The sequence below is a fragment of the Pogona vitticeps genome, chromosome 3 (genome assembly GCF_051106095.1).
Source record: "Pogona vitticeps strain Pit_001003342236 chromosome 3, PviZW2.1, whole genome shotgun sequence".
Lineage (NCBI taxonomy): Eukaryota > Metazoa > Chordata > Lepidosauria > Squamata > Agamidae > Pogona > Pogona vitticeps.
This window is the reverse complement of record NC_135785.1, coordinates 584,851-601,248: the sequence shown is the minus strand read 5'-3', so window position 1 is coordinate 601,248 and position 16,398 is coordinate 584,851. Positions and strand designations below refer to the sequence as shown.

Genomic DNA, 16,398 nt, shown 5'->3' with positions numbered 1-16,398 from the left:
GTGTGTGTGTGTGTGTGTGTGTGTGTGTGTGTGTGTGTGTGTGTGTGTGTGTGTGTGTGTGTGTGTGTGTGTGTGTACAGACTTCCAGACCTGGGAAAGGGCCGAGTGCTACAGCCCCTCTGCCCTCCCAAAGCAAACAACCCACAGTCCCTCCTTCCCTCTGCGTTTGCTTTCCATCTTTCCCTGTGAACAAAACAGGAGATCTGATTAAGTGGGCGATGGAATTGGGTCGTGGGAGTAGGAAGGGAAAAAAGAAAGCTGAGCAGGCAAGGAGAGGGGTGGTGTGGGGTGGGGTGGCATCCAGTCTCCCCTGGGAACTTCGTTCTTCTTAATTCCAAGCTTCCAAAGACAGACTGTGGAGGGGTAGGATCTTAGCTCAAGTGGCTTTCCAGGATTCCCTCCCCACCCCATGCCCCCGCCTGGTCTTCAGGTGAGTAGAAGAGGCTCTCTCAGGGCCAGAAAGCCTGCCCTGCTTTCCAGTGGAGGGGATGCAGGCGTGGCTCCCAAAGTTGAAAGGGAAACTGACCAGCACCCTTGCCTCTGGCCTCTGGAAGCTACTCCCATGACTTTGTGCCACCTGGCAAACATATGGAGAACCTACTACAGGTGCAGGGGGGGGGAGGCGGAGGGGTTAGCCAGGAAACAGCCTGGCAGGCTCCCAGCCATGCTTCCCACTGCAGACCTTCCCACAATTGTGGGTAGGACCCTGGAGCGGTGCCAGCTTTCCAAGCCGCCAGCGCTGGGACAGAGAGACCTGCCACCTTTGTCCTGAAGGAAGCCCTCTCCCCCCCCCGCATGCTCCGTATGTTCCTTCTAAGAGCAGAGCGATGGGTGAAGGAGGCTGAAATAAGGGGGTGCTGTTGGAACCCCCAGCCTCTATAGGTTTCCAGTTCCTCAGGCTGCCCTCGGGCAGGGAGCTGCCGGAGGGAAAGGTCCGGGATGGGGGGCGTGCATGCATTGGGGCGCAGCGGTATTTTATAGAGGAATCTGAGTTTGGCTGGAGGGGACCTGCCTGGGCTCCACCACATCTTGTAAAAAAATATATATCAGCCACTTCAGGAGCTCCAAGAGGCTGGCTCTGGATTCAGGCCAACTGTTGGAAAGGAGATTTCAGAAGGAACACCTCCCCTCAAGGGAGGGGGAAGCTTCCCCCCCCCCCCCGCACGCCGCCCTCCAGAGTTCAAGATCAAAACGCAGAACTTTTGCCTTTTGATTGAACATTCTGGACAAAGTCCCCATTACGTGTCCTGTTTTATACCAACATGCCAGTGGGCTTGCTAAGCGGATTAGGGTGATTGGCACAGGGGAGGGGGGAGGGGGCTCTGTCAGCAAAGAGAGGCTGAAAAGAAGCCCCTTGTACCACACGAGTTGCTTTGAAGCCGGTTGCTTTCCTTCCTTGGCTTCTAGCGGTGCGGGGGTGGTGGGAGGGGGGGAGGCTCCGGTGATCCTTTGCACTAAGGGCAGCACTTCTTTGGCCACCACCTTGCCCCTTCCCACTTCTGGCTCCCTGAGCTTCGTCAAAGCGGGCATTAGATGAGCATGAGCTGCACCAGAGAGGGAAGGGCAGAGGCCCCCTACCCCTCCGCAGCCCGCACCTGCCCAAGCCCAGCCCAGCCCAGCCCAGATGCACTGTCCTTGCTTGTGAGACTGGGATCCATCCAGCTGTGTCAGGCACCTAGATGTTGACCTCTGCCCTGCGTGCAGCCTTCAGACACCGTCCCCAGGCCTTTCGTCTTCGTCCATGGCATCTTTATCATCCCAAAGAGGGTTGCCTTCGCTTCTCTCCTGAAGCCAGCAGGAGGGAAAACGAAGAGGGCAGCATGCTTCCCCAGGCACATTAGCCCCCCCCCGACCCCTTTGCGGCACCCTCTCTCTTGCTTGCTGTACATTTGCCCAAAGACAGGAAACGTCAGCCACATGCCGAGAGCACCACTGTGCCTGGGTTTTTGTCTCTGGCACTGGAAGGATCTTACTGAGAAAATGGGCTGCAAGGCAGACCCTAGGTGGTTGGGGGAAGGAGGGGGGAGGAAGCTGCCCTGAAACATCTGCATGAAGGGAGGAGGGGTTGTGGGGGCAGAAAGCTGGACTCTGCGGGCGAAGAGAAGGCGATGCTTCCTTTCCCACCTGTCCCTGATTAACTGTGTCTGCACTGCCCACAGCACTTGGGAGCAGCGGCCAGGTTTTCCTGCAAAGTTGTCTGCTTGCGTGGAGAGAAGTCATGTTCCGGTTCCTCCCCAAGAGCCTTCTGCTATGTTACATTGCAGATGTTGCCTCCAGGAACGTGGCTCCTTGAAAGGGCCAAGGAGGGAAGGAGCATCTGAGGAGGCCTCCTTATCAGCCACGGTCCTTGCAGGACGCTTGGAGAGGCAGCCTGACCGGCTGGGGGCCCCCTCCCGCTGGGTCTCTTTCCTTGAGCGGGGCAGCCAGCCTGCCACCAAAAGGCCAAACACCTCCTTCGTCCCCATCAGAGCTTCCTTCCACAAGAGATTTTAATTGGAGACAGTAGGAGGCAAACTGAAAACTCAACAGGAGGGATCTCATTAAGATTTAAGAGTTTCTGGAGGGGTTCTTTGTTTTATTTCCCTGCCTTCAAAGTTCTCAGTGCAATGGGAATCCGGCCGGTGCTGCCCCCGGTCCATCCGGATCAGGGTTGGCACGGATCGGAAGGCGGTTTGCAGAAAGCATTCCGAGGATGCAGGTCCAGCAGCGCCTGTTGGCCTGGCACACTCTGGCCGTTCCAGGTCTTTGCAGATCCACCAGTCAGAGGAGGAATAAAAGGGATTTGTCTCTGATTTGCAGATAATCTGCCACGTTGGGAGGGCAGCCAAATGTCTCCCAAAAACGCATCAGTGTTCAAGAGGATCCTCACAGGTTGGAGAACTGGGCCAAAACATACAGGACATAGTTTAACAGGGAGAAATGTAAAGTCTGCGGTACAATAAATCCTAATAACAACCCCAAGCAAGGGTTTCCTTGTATAGAAAACTCATAGTTCAATATTCTCTTTTTTTTTGTGGGGGGGGGAGCACTCCAGGATCACGGAGCTTGTCCCCAACTCCACACCACCCGGCTTTTCTCCCTTGAAGTAAAAGTGGGGGCTCATGTTCCCAGCATCCCGGTTCACAGCCAGGTATCTGAGCACCACCGACGTATCAGGAGTGAGACCTGGCTTGGGATTATTATCTGTGACCAGGATGTCGGCCTCACGGGAGACCAGAAACGTAACACGGGTCAACAGCAGGACGTGGCTGCCACGTGCCTGGGATGCTGAGCGGCATCAGTCAAAGTCTGGTCTCTGGACCAAGGGGTGTAACCACGGGCCTCCTGTTCTGCTTTGGACCGCTACGCCATAAACAGGACATCGCTGAAGAAGGATATCAACAACCTTAGACCATGTCCAGGGGAGGGCGGCCAGGACCATAAAGGATCTGGAAACCAAGCCCAACACGGAGTAGCTAAGGGCACTGCACACATTTTGGGTGGGAAAGCCAAATATTCTAATACTTTAAAGACTTAAGAACTGGATTTCATTGTGAGCTTTCATGGACCCACATCGGAAATCATCCCAAAATTGTCTCTGGAATCCTCAGTTTCCACTGGAATAACTCAAGCGCTCCTCTAGCAGGTCAGCAGGTGCCAAACCTCTTGAGTCACCGCTGGTTATTTGTCTCCCTCACCTGGCAGAAAACATTCTCTGTGTTTCTAACTCTGTGTGTATATGTTCCAGATCAATTAGCTTGCCTTTCCATTGTGCACCTGCATGGGGAAGGAGTCTCCTCCCCCAGCACCCAGCCCTCCCTTGGACCGAGTGGGGTTAAGAGGCTTTTGTTGTTGTTTAGTCAATGAGTCATGTCCGATTCTTCGTGACTCCATGGACAAGAGCACGCCAGGCCCTCCTGTCTTCCATGCCTCCCAGAATTAGGTCAGATTCATGTTGGTTGCTTCGCAGACACTGTCCAGCCATCACATCCTCCGTCGTCCCCTTTTCCTCTTGCCGTCACACTTTCCCAACATCAGGGTCTTTTCCATGGAATCTTCTCTTCTCATGAGATGGCCAAAGTATTGGAGCCTCAGCTTCAGGATCTGTCCTTCTAGTGAGCACTCAGGGCTGATTTCCTTTAGAATGGATCAGTTTGTTCTCTTTGCAGTCCAGGGGATTCTCAAGAGTCTCCTCCAGCACCACAATTCAAAAACATCAGTTCTAAGAGGCTATTCTCCCCTAATTGGGCAGCCAGGAAACCCCTCCTTTCAAAGCCTTGGGCGATGGAGTATAAGCTGGCAGAGGGCACCCTGTTTCCATCAGCTCTAGAAGCACAAAGCAAAGCAAACACCTCCCTCTGAACGGCCAGGAAGGGGTTTGGGGAATTACCCCTTCTCAGCAGCGGAACCTGGGCCTTTACAAGGGCCCACAGAAGTCCCTAAGGCTGCAGCCTTGGCCAGGAGAGGGAATGTGGCCTCTCTTGTTCACCAGAGCAATTTCGCAGCCTTCTCCGATTAACAAGGATGCCTCTTGTTCCTTTGAGCCACCTGTGGACCAGATGTGGCATGACACGTGGGCCAGATCATAGACAACCCACTGCAAGAACAACTGGGATCCAGAGAAGGAGTTCTCGCAACGCCCCCAGCTTCTGACAGCACGTTTCACGTGAACACGTGGTATGGAAAGCATCCTGGGGAAGCCGTCCCAGCCGTAGATGTGATTCTGCAAGGCAACACTGGAGATCTCTCCTGTCCGACGCCCGCCAGCTGCTTTTGCTGCCTTTTGGGCTGGGGGAGGTTCTGGGGGCTGGGAAGGAGAGAAGAAGGGGGGTCTGGTCTTGCCACAATCTGTCGTGAGCAGCTATTACACCACACATGCCAGGCCGGCCCAGAGAAGTGCCGGGAGCTGGGGCCGGGCTCTCTGGCAGGCGCTTCTCCTCAGAGCACCTCTCCTCTGTGTCATGGAACGGTTTCACTGCATGGAACCAAGCAAGCCGGCTCCGGGCATGGCATGCCACAGAGAGCAGCCCCCACCTGCACCCACACAGAGAGAGCTTCACACTTGCAGCCCTGCCCTCCTCCAAGTAGGCCCTACAACAGGAAGAGAGGGGGCATGGCTGTGGACAGCGGAGGGGCCTCTTCCAGAAGCCAGGCCTCCGGGTTGGCTGCATGCTCTGGGACAGCCTCCTCCATTCAAGGGCGGAACGGCGGAGCATCCCATCCTCCCGGCAGGCTCAGAAACCAGCATGGAGCTCCTTGGGCAAGAGCTTTCCCAGCATGAGGGAGCGCCAAGGCCACGCCACCGTGACCGGTACTTTTCATCCCACCAAGCAGGAGAGCGGCCGCATCCCGCTGCTTGGAATTTGTCGTCCCATTTTCCCTCTTGGCAGGAGCAGCCGCCAGACGCTGCCTGGCTGAGGAGAGGAGGAGGAGGAGGAGGACAGGATGGCTTGATTAAGGCCCAGGGCGATGACCCGCTGGAGGAACAGGAGGAGGAGCGGACTGGGCAGCTGGCCCTGAGCCTCTCCAGGGAGACAAGCAAAATATTTGGGGGCACAGGGCCAGTGGGGCCACCCACCTCACCACCACCACCACCCGCTACCCCAGGCCCAGCAAAGAACTGGCAGGAGGTCCCAGGAAGCGCTCCTGCTAATTCTGAACCACAAAGAGAGTTTACGAGGGTGACTTTGAAGAACATGGCCCCCAGCAGATCCTACGAGCAAGGAGAGGTTGATCTCCTGCAGCCAGCTGTTCAGTATTCTTACCCTGGGGAGATTTTCCTATGAATCTTCATTTATTTCTTTTTATAAAATGATATATTAGTTACACAAATACTTCCTAGCATCATAGTTTGAAGAAGAAAGGAAAGGAAAGGAAAGGAAAGGAAAGGAAAGGAAAGGAAAGGAAAGGAAAGGAAAGGAAAGGAAAGGAAAGGAAAGGAAAGGAAAGAAAGAAAGGAAAGGAAAAGAAAGAAAGAAAGAAAGAAAGAAAGAAAGAAAGAAAGAAAGAAAGAAAGAAAGAAAGAAAGAAAGAAAGAAAGAAAGAAAGAAAGAAAGAAAGAAAGAAAGAAAGAAAGCTTCCAGCTCAGTAGCTTAGATATCTGGCTGCAGAGCCAGAAGCTCGGAGTTCGGTTCCGCACGGTGCATCCTGCAATGCAGAGCCAGCCCGAGCAGCCTTGGGCAATCGGCACAGGAGTCCCGGGGTGCCCCCATGGGACGCCACTTCTGAGGGCTCCTGTGAAGAACTGTGCCTCATAGGTGGGGATGAGGACTTCAGTGCCCTTCATCATTCCAAAGGAAGCTTGGAGGCCATCTTCAACTTAGCCAGGAAACATCTATTCAGGAAGCCTTGACCGGTTCTCTCTCCCACACGGTTCATGTCACCATCACCTTCGCAGGGGGGTTACTTCCCGTCCACTGAACCATTTGTAAGGGGACAGGGCGAGGTTGCCTCCACTTCACTCCGCACCCAGAAGGTCCAACAAACAGCCAAGGTGTCAGACCTTTAGCTGCCCCTCCCAAATGCTCTTAGCCAGGTAACCCAGGTGCCTGAACAGGTTCTTCCCATACAGATGGCGCATCTGGGCCAGGGTTAGTGCAGTGACCGTAGGAAGAGGGTCCCCCTTCTTGCCCTCAGGTGCCACCAGAGGTCTGGCCTCAGCCTTGCCCGATTCTCAGGGGTCGCCTGTCCTCAGTCTTTTTAGCAGGGAACAGGGAGGGAGCGCCAAGGACCGCAGCCTGACCCTCTGCTGCCTCTCCGTGGCCTCTCCTAGCAGTGTCGTTCTCTCTCTGCATCCACGGGCCCACCTTTCTTTTCTTCCAGGGCACTGCGGGGGTCCCTGTCCATGGAGAGGAGGGAAGCCACCAGATTATTTTTTCCTGCTGCCTCCAAACCCAAACCCCAAACCCACACGCATGCACGCACGCACGCACGCACGCACTCCTATTGCTCCACTCTGTTCTCTGCCCTGATCATTCCCTTTTCCATGACGTTTGCCATCCCTCTCAACCCATGCTCCTCCCGCCTTGGCCTCAAAGTCACGCCAAGCTACAGTGCTGAGAGAAAAACTCATACTTCTTCTTTTTCTCTCTGTTTCTTTTTGAAGCAGGTTATTTAGAAAAAAGATTTTCCAGTAGTACGTCTGGTGCCGACCTGAGAGATTCTTTTTTGCTCTCCCAGTTGAGCACTAAGCGTATGGGTCGTTGGCCAGCTGGCATCCCAGCTCCCAGTCCCTCACCTCCACTCCACTCTGAGGCAAACCTGCGTCCGTGCAAGGAAAGCGTTGTGGTGGATTTGACACCTTTTGGGGGGGGGGCAGAGGACACGAGGTGTGATCCTCTGCAACCAGAGCAAAAAGTTTGGCCCTAAAACTGCTGTGCTCTTTGCTAGCTGCTTAAAAGATCCGGGATCAAAGAAGCATCCCGTTATCCATGTTTTAAGAGATAAGCCCTGTGGGAAGGAGGCAAGAAAGGCCGATGGTTCCCGTCCCTTGAGTCCCTGGGAAATTCCAAAGCCAAACACCCAAGGCCCACTGTGTTGAACAACGCAATGCAACAACCAAGGCAGATTAGCCCAGTGCCACCTCTGTCTGGCAGGGCCACTTACAGGTCACCTGCAAGGAGAACCAAAGGGGGAAAGGGGGGTCACTTGCAATTGCAAAGGGCCATTTAGGGTATGAAGGCCTCCAACGCTGGAGGCCTTCAAGACGCCATTAGGAGAACCACCCGAGAGCTTCCCTTGGTTTTGGATTCCTGCCTCGAGCAGAGGGCCAGACTTGATGGCCTCATGGGCCCCTTCCAACCCTTCACTATTCTATGATTCCTGCCTCAAGCCCGCTTCCTCAGACACAGGAGTAAGATTATTGTTGTTGTTGAGTCGTTTAGTCGTGTCCGCCTCTTCGTGACCCCTTTATGGACCAGAGTGCGCCCAGCCCCTCCTGTCTTCCACGGCCTCCCGGAGTTGGGTCAGATTCATGTTGGTGGCTTCGATGACCTTGTCCAGCCATCTCATCCAAGATTATAGGATTAACCTATTTATACTCGGCCCCATGACCCTGTGGAGGTACAGATAATGGACAAACTGACAATGGCTATCAGGCTGCGAGGAATTTCAACAACTGATTTACAACACTAGTTGTTCTCTAAAGGCTGGGTTCGATTTAGATGAAGGAGGAATTGAACAGGATCAGGGTCGAAATGGTGGCAGTTCCATCCACCCATCTTCTTCTTCTCCTCCCTCACCTAAGTCCAAGGACGCAATTTCCTCCCTGAGATTCTCCATCCTAGATGGGGAGGCTAGATGGGGTGGCGTTGAGGGGGTCGTCTGGGTTGCTCTCCCACAGGAAGGCCATTTTGGGAGGTGGGGGCGGCTCGCTTGCAGCAATTCAGACACACACACACACCCCTCAGTGGCCTATATTTCTGAAACAGAGGCACTCCTGCCCGAGGCAGACCGTAGCAAACACCCTGGAAAGACAATCTGCTCCCCCACCACCACCATTCGGAGACCTTCCTGCCTCCCCCCCTCCCCAATCTCCTGCTTGCCCCCCTCCACTCCCACTTTGCCAGTGTTACCTTCAAGTCAGAACCAACTTACAGCCACCCTAACAGGGCTTTCCAGGTACATGAAACAGTCAAGGAGGGGTTTTACCCAGCCCGCTCCCCCATTGGAGTTTCCGTGCCCAACTGAGGACTCAAACCCTGGTCTCCAACGTCCTCGTTCCTCACCCTGTCCACTGCACCCCACCGGGACGTGCGCAGACTGCCAAGCGCCCAAGAGAAGGCAATGGCCACCGAGGCAGACCTGCCCTTTCTTGGGCAAGGAGGGGGCTCCCCTTTGCCTCTCTCTTCCTCCTGTGCTTTTTAACTGAGGCTGCTTTGGTCACCTTGATGGATGTCCTGCACTGGTAGCTGGACAGGGGAAGTGTGTCCCCCGTGGTTTCTGCTGGACCTCTCAATGCAGGTAAGAGGACACCATCATCAATATTTGTTTGTTTGTTTTGTTTATATGCCGCCTTTCTCCCAATAAGGGGACCTAGAGAGAGTTCGCCTCTGCATGTGGCTCTCTGGCAGTCAGCAAGCCGCCTGACCCACCGACACCTGGACTGACTCTCTCCTGTTCTGTATCCCCTGAGGCGTTCAGAGGCACAGACCCTGGCCAGTTCAGGTGAGCTGGCAATCTGAACAGGGAGTGAAGAGAGATGTTTTGCTGCTGTGGCCCGACCCTCAGCCATGGGTTGCTGCAAGGGAGGCCCAGGACCGGACCGGACAGACCCGGCCAGACCAAACAGAGGCTCAGCAGGAAAAAAGGGAAAAGAAGAAACAGCAATCCAATGCACAGTTTATTGAAATAATAAAATGGAAATAAGTCATGAACGCAATAAAACTTTTTTAGAGCAATATATTGCATTCAAAATAACATGAATAATAATGTTCAAAGCTTAGCAAAGGAGGCTATTCCACGATCAGTATGTCTCATCATAGGCATCCTTCAGTCTCGAGAGACTATGGTAACATGCTCTGAATCGAGGAGTGTCCTCTCCAGAGCATGAAGCCCGGGTAAGGTAATATGGAGGATAGGCTGTTACCCAAGCAGCAAATCCCCCCTCTCCACGTTGCTGAAATGGTCCAATGGAAAGGCAAGAGCCAATACAACTGGTTCCAGCAACATCGCAGGAGTTGGCAGAACGACACGAGCTGCCTTCGGGACTCCAGCTCCGGATTTTGCCTCGAGGTTAACTCCTGAAGCCTTTTCCATCGGTGGATATAGCCACAAGGCAGTGGAGGTTTGAAATCGGAGTTTTCCTTCTCTGAGATGGGCTGCCTTCCATGGCTGACGAGCCCCACCTACCCGGCCTGCTCTTTAATAGTGCAAAAGTATGATCTGATCCTTAAAACTTTCCTGTGTGTCTAGAGTGGGTGTTTTCCCACCCTCCAAATGACACAAGACTTGAGCTGGGACTGCTTGTAACAAACAGCGAAGGGAAACCTTGGCCCTCTTTTCTGGGCTTTTCAAAACTATCCCCTCCAGGAGCTGTTTGTTCCCTCCTTTCACTTCCCACCCTGGCAGAGTGCAAGCCAGCAGGATACCCTTGGCTGGGAAGCTCCCGATTTAGCAATGATCTACTAACAGAGCAAACCACACTAGATGCCAGAGAAGCGAATCTTCAAAGGGTTTCTCCCAAGTGGTTTAAAAAGAAGTTGTTCTCGGCTGATTGTCAAAGGGGAATGGGCCTCTTCTCTAGGGCTCTGGTGGGATCTGGGCAGGCTTAGCTGTTATCACCCTGCAAAGTAGGGGGAAGCAAAAAAGAGCAGATCATAACATCTGTAAAGGCTTTCTTCAGCTTTTTTTACATAGAGATTTAAAAAGGGAGTGGATTCCAAAGTGGATGGTAGCAGAAAGAGATGCCGACTGCCAGGGGCTTTCACTGAAGGCTTTCATTGTAATACTGACCAAGTAAATCAAAGAAAGAAATCTGGGAAGCCAACAAAGAAGGAAGCCCTTTAAAAAAGAGACGTGGGGTTCTACGGATAGAAATGAGGGTCAGATCTGTGCTTCAGCAGCCCCAGGTGACAGAAAAAGGGCCGGATCAGGTGCATCATCGTGACAAGCCCTGCATTTAATCCCGCAAAAACAATGGCCCAGGAAGAAATAGCTGTCAAATGAATTTACAACAAAAGGTAAGAGCATCTTTTAAGCCAAAGGGGAGACTGAGCAACCCCACTGGAGTCACCGGACACTCCCTTCCCTCCCCACCACCTTCAAAGAAAACGGAGGGGGGGAGGGAAGTGTCTTGAAAGTTAAACTCCCCCATGACAGACTGGACTCTCTGCTCCAGTGAAGCCAAGCCTTCTGAACGCCCAGGAGGCAAAAGGGGAAGGTGTGCCTTTGCTGCTCTGGCTGAGAGTTCAGGATTCCACAAAGTCGAAAATAGGCATGTTTTGAAAGCATTGGCTGTAAACACCGTGTGTCTAAACACAGTGGCCGTCGGTGCCTCCTTCTCTTGGTTCTCTCGCCCTCTTCTTCCAGGGTGCTGGGGGGCCATCCCCAAGGAGAGGGACGGCAGAGAAACACCCAGAGGGAGGGCTGAGTCCCAGCTGCCATTGCCGGGAGGCCTTTAGCCGAGGAGGGACACAGACTTTTCCCTTCCAGCCTCCGGACCCCGCTAGAGTTTCTCCTTCCGATGCTTGACGTCCACCAGCCTTACGGGCCCAGGTGGGATGTTTCTTGGCTGCGTGGCTTTGCGCAGCAGGTACACACACCTTGCCAAGGCGGCTGTGCAGCAGAGCTCAACGCACAGCATGGACAAGTACATCACAAGGGACACCTTGCAGTGTCGGGAGTTGGTGCTCAGGGCGAGGACCCAGGCTGAGGGCTGAGGCCAGGGCAGAGTGGCGCTGGTCGGGCGCTCAGTGCCAGAGGTTTTGGGTGGTGCTTTTGCTGGGCTGAGAGCGGCTGAGCTGGGCATCATGTTGGCCCCACCTGGGGAGGAGGCGGCGGAAGGAGTCCTGGAGGGTGGGGGAGCCCCTTGGCTGGGGGTTGCCTCTGCCGAGAAGGGCCCCGTGGGGCACCCGCCGGGAGAACTGGCGTTGTGGGAGCGCATCACGGTGCCCACGGTTGCCTTGGCTGAGGGGGCTCTTGGGGGCGCCCCACAAGTTACCGTGGCGGTTGTGTGAGGCGAGGCAAATGTTTCAGAGCCACAGGTTGTGGCTGCACCGGGAGCTGCTGTGGGTGCCACAGTAGTGGTGAAGACTGGGAGGGCTGTGGTGATGCTGGCAACGGCCGTAGCAGCAAGAGACATCTCCGTGGCAAGCTCTGGCGCGACAGGGGGGATCCCAGGACGGGTAGGTTCAGGGGCCGTGGATTGAAATGGTGGAACAGTTGTGAGGCCGGGGGCCGTGGATGGAGCGGTAGGAGCAGTCCACACAGCTTTGGGGGTTGTGGCGGCGGTGGCACCAGACGCAGAGGTTATGCTTGACGTCTCAGTCGTGGTTTCCGGGTTTGTTGGGGTTGGAGTAGGATCCTGAGCGGTCCTGATCTGAGGTGTTGTGTTTGGTGTCTCCATGCTTGTGGCCGGATCTGGGGACCTCTCTCTCGTGGTCGTCATTATCTCTAAAGTTTTGGTGGGACTCTCGGGGGTGGTGGTGAGTTTGGCGGTTGTGTGAGGCGAGGCAGATGCTTCAGGGCCACGGGTGGTGGCTGCACCGGGAGCTGCTGCGGGCACCTGGGTAGTGGTGAAGACTGGGAGGGCTGTGGTGTGGCTGGCACTGGCCGTAGCAGCAAGAGACACCTCCGTGGCAAGCTCTAGCGTGACTGGGGGGATCCCAGGACGGGTAGATTCAGGCGCCGTGGATTGAACTGGTGGAGCAGTTGTGAGGCCGGGGGCCGTGGATGGAGCGGCAGCCTCTGCTCTGGTGGTGGTGGTGGTGGCGGCGGTGACGGTGTTGAAGATTGTGTCTGGAGTCTTCGTAGTGGTTGGCTCACGGGTGGTGACTGGGAGAATATCGGTCGTGGTGGACCTCCGAGTGGCTGGGGAAAGCGTGGTGTCTTTCCGTGCAGCAACAGGAGGTGACAGGGTGACTGTGGTCGGAATGGGTGGGGTAGTGAGGCAGATGAGCTGGGCTTCCGCCAGGGATCCCACCGCCTTCCCAGAGAGAGGGTCGGGGCTTCCACACGTTACTTTGGCAGCATCTTTCACTGCTTTGGAGCTCCTTCTCATCCACTGGTGGAGCGAGAGAAGATGGCAGTCGCACCTCCATGGATTCTCACCAAGATACACGGCGCGGAGGGTCGCGAAGCGGTCCAAGAGACCCGCGGGAAGGCTCTCTAACTGGTTCCTGTTGAGCTTCAGGGTCCGGAGCTGTGGGAGGGAGGAAGACCCCAAGGCCTCCAGGGAGGAGAGCCTGTTCCTGCTCAGGTCCAGAAGGGCGAGAAGGGGCAGCTCACCCAAGAGCGGACCAGGGAGCCCCATCAGCTGGTTGGAAGCCAGTTTCAGCTCCTTCAGTTTTCTCAGCCCAACGAAGGACCCTTCTGGGAGAACATCGATCTGGTTGCTCTCCAGGATAAGTTTCTCCAGGTTGGTCAGATTCCTCAGCAAGCCGGGTGGAAGCGTCCGGATCCTGTTCTTCGCAAGGTTGAGCTCCGTCAGGCTTTGCAGGCTATCCAAGCTCCCCTCGGGGAGGCTAGTGATCTCGTTCTCGTACACCCGAAGGGTCTGCAGCTGAGTGAGCGGCCGGAAGACGTCCTTCGGGAGGCTTGAAATCTTGTTCCCGGCCAAGTGTAGGAGGCGTAGTTTGGGGAGTCCATCAAAGACACCTTCTGGAAGAGACGGGATCCTGTTGAGATGCAGGTAGACCTCCTCCAGGCTCCCAAGGTCATCAAAAAGTTCCTTTTCAAGGGCAGTGAGCTGAGAGTTCCGCAGGTTCATTTTCCGTAGACGAGGCAGAGCCCGGAAGGTTCCTACCGCCAGTCTGCCCAGCTCTGCTCCGGACAGTTCCAGCTCCTCCAGTTTCTCTAAGTTATCAAAGGCACCCACTTCCACCTTTTTAATCTTGCTGTTGATGAACTCAAGTTTCACCAGGTTCGGCATGTTCCGGAAGGCCCCCTCTTTGATTTCAACAAGGCTGGTTTCCACAAAGAACATCTCGGTGATTTGGGGACCTGCTGATTTCGGGACCTCTTGGACATCCCTGGTTTTCGTGTAGACCTCCTGGTGGGCCTTCGGGCACTGGTGCTCCCTTGTGCCATTGCAGGTTGTTACACCTCTGCCAGTTGCGAACGTGAGGAGGAGGAGGAGGAGGACCAGGTTCCCGGACCACATCCTGGGAGAAACCAAGACCTGTTGTGACAGCCTTTCGCCAAGAACCAAATAAAGCCTAAGAACCTAAGAAGAGGAGCCCTGATGGATCAGGCCAAGGGCCCCTCTAGTCCAGCTTCCCGTCTCTCATCGTGGCCCCAGCAGATGCGTCTCCTGGTCCCCCTCCCTCGCATCTGGCATTTGGAGGCCCCTTCCTTTTAAGCCTGGAGATTAGACCTCCCCATCGTGGCGTGTAGGGCATCTCTGATCTGCAAGGGAGGTACGAACACCCCCCCCAGGCCTAGCCCATCCTCCGTCCTGGGCTTATGGCCATCCAGGCGTCGCCAGGCGTCCTCCGAACATGGCCTCTTAGCACCTCTCCCGCTCAGTGACCACAAGGGGGAATCTGGGGGGGGGAGGGGCCTGGCTCTCCTTCCTTCTCACGCTCTGACCCCTACTTCCTCCTGCGCCTATTGCTGGAGCCTGTCTGTGTGTGCGTGCCTCCTCTCCTCCTCCACCACCACCGCCCCGGGCCCTCCAAAGACGTGCACGCATGCACACACACACCTCCCTCTCTGGCTAGGATGAGGGTCTAGGCTCCCCCACCTCGGATGGGACTCCCCAAACAGAGGGTGCTTTGCCGCTGCTTCTGCCTGCTTCCTTGTGGGACCAGCAGCGAGAGAAAGCACCTCCGTTTCCTGCCCTCCGACGAACCTTTGTGACTTTATTTGTTTGTTTGTCTATTTGATTTGTATACCCCCCCCCCCAATCTGGTCGCCAAGGCCACTCTGGGTGGTTTACAACAAAGAACGTCAAACAACAAAGTAGAAAAAAAGCAAATAACGGCACCCATACATAGAGGCAAAAAAAAAATCAAAAGTCATAAAGTGCAATGAGGATAAAATTACAATACAACAAATACAATTAAAAGTGTAGAAAAATATAAAAACATGGAGCATGGCAGTAGGACAGAAGTTATATTATCGGGCACTACTGTATCAGAGTGTGGTTTGTTCTGGGAAGGCCTGTCTCAATAGGCAGGCTTGGAGCAGCTTTTTGAAGGTGCCCGGTGAAGGGGGGGGCGGACTTCGGGGGGGGTAGAGAGTCCCATCATTCTGGCTCTACTGTTACCAACTTGGGATATTGTTCTCATCCGGTAACGAGGAGACACCTAGGAAGTTCTTCATAAGAAGAGGCTGAACACCAGATCTAGAGTTAAAACACTATGTCTGTAACCTTGATTATAATTCGGAATGCCCTCCCGAGGGAGATTCGTCTGGCAGGCGCCAGGTCAAACCTTCCTGTTCCAGAAGGCTTTTAATTGAAATAATATCAACTGTGGGTCCTGATGGCAATTTTTAGAGTCTCTATTTTAATTGCATTTTAATCGTCTTATCTTTTTATTGTATTTTTAATCGTATTTTAATTGTTGTAAGCCGCCCAGAGACCTTTGGGTAGAGTGGGTGGCATATAAGTTAAATAAGTAAATAAATAACAGTGACCAAGCGTAGACACAAAGCGTGGAGGCGGAGATTGCAGCGCTGTCCGATGCACACAGGTCGTGGAATAAAAAACTCTGTCTTTTATATCCTTTAGTAAACGAGCTCTTGGAATATTTTAAGTTTCTTTCAGTTCCTGTTCTCAACATTCTTTTGACCTGACACAGGTCTTATCTGAAACAGAAGTCATTCTGTTCTCAAGCCTCAATGGATGAATTCCCTTATCTTGTCGACAGCTTTCTTTCGTGCTTGCTTTGCCTATTTATCATGGCCAGGCCAACCTCATTCCCGTAAGTCCCTTGAATTTTCCATTTTCTGATCCTTTGTTGCAGGGTCTATACTGGAAACCCCTTCACACGGTCGGTCGCACTACCGCCGAGAAGGCCTGATTTCTAGTGGTTGTTTCCAGGCCTCTCTCGGGGTCAGAACTCTCAGCCACCCTGCCTGCAGGGTGGGCAGAGTTAACTGGAAGGAGGCGCCCGGCCAGATATTGAGGTTCCAAACCCGAACATTTTTCCTCCGGGCTGTTTCTCAAGCTCCCCTTTCAGTCAACATGTCAACATGGGTCCTTCTTTCCTATGTGTGTGTGTGTGTGTGTGTGCGTGCGTGCGTGTGTGTGTGTGTGTGCGTGCGTGCGTGCGTGTGTGTGTGTGTGTGTGTGTGTGTGTGTGTGTGTGTGTGTGTGTGTGTGTGTGTGTGTAACCGCCTGCCCTGCCTCGCACGCCATCCTCTGAGCCTGGCTTCATGGCTGAGGAGGACATAAAACTTGAAAGCAGCTGCCTCCCCAGTCTTTCCCCCCCGCACTCCCCCCACTCCCAAGACACCCCACAAAGACCAGAGCAGATCCCTCGAGAAAGTGAGCCACTTCACTCCCACCTTGGATGGGAGGTGCAGGAGGAGGAGGAGGAGGAGGAGGTGGAAGAGAGAGCAGGAAGAGGAGAGGACCCACATGCCCCTTCACACACACACACCCCGATTCCCACCTCAGGAGGCTTTTCAGCAGCAGCTGCACCCCTCGCTCGCTTGCTCACCTGCCCGGCGTCCCCAGAGACTCCCCCGGAGTGGCCGAAGGAGCCGGGGCAGGCGGCAGGAGAGGAGCACAGGCGGGGCCTTATCTCTTGGAGG

General features: G+C 54.5%; 1 protein-coding gene across 2 annotated transcripts; it reads right to left on the bottom strand.

The window, feature by feature from the left end:
- Positions 1 to 9,306: 9,306 nt before the first annotated feature.
- On the bottom strand, positions 9,307 to 16,398 carry LOC144588220 (uncharacterized). 2 transcript variants are annotated; one of them, XM_078390581.1, is made up of 2 exons: positions 16,257 to 16,398; positions 9,307 to 13,799 (listed from the first exon to the last, which is right to left on the bottom strand). In XM_078390581.1, the coding sequence occupies exon 2, from the start codon at positions 13,796 to 13,798 to the stop codon at positions 11,144 to 11,146; it is 2,655 nt and encodes an 884-aa protein (XP_078246707.1). In that variant the 5' UTR covers position 13,799; positions 16,257 to 16,398; the 3' UTR covers positions 9,307 to 11,143. The 2 variants fall into 2 exon arrangements, with proteins under 2 accessions (XP_078246707.1, XP_078246706.1); XM_078390580.1 differs by having other exon boundaries at positions 16,305 to 16,377.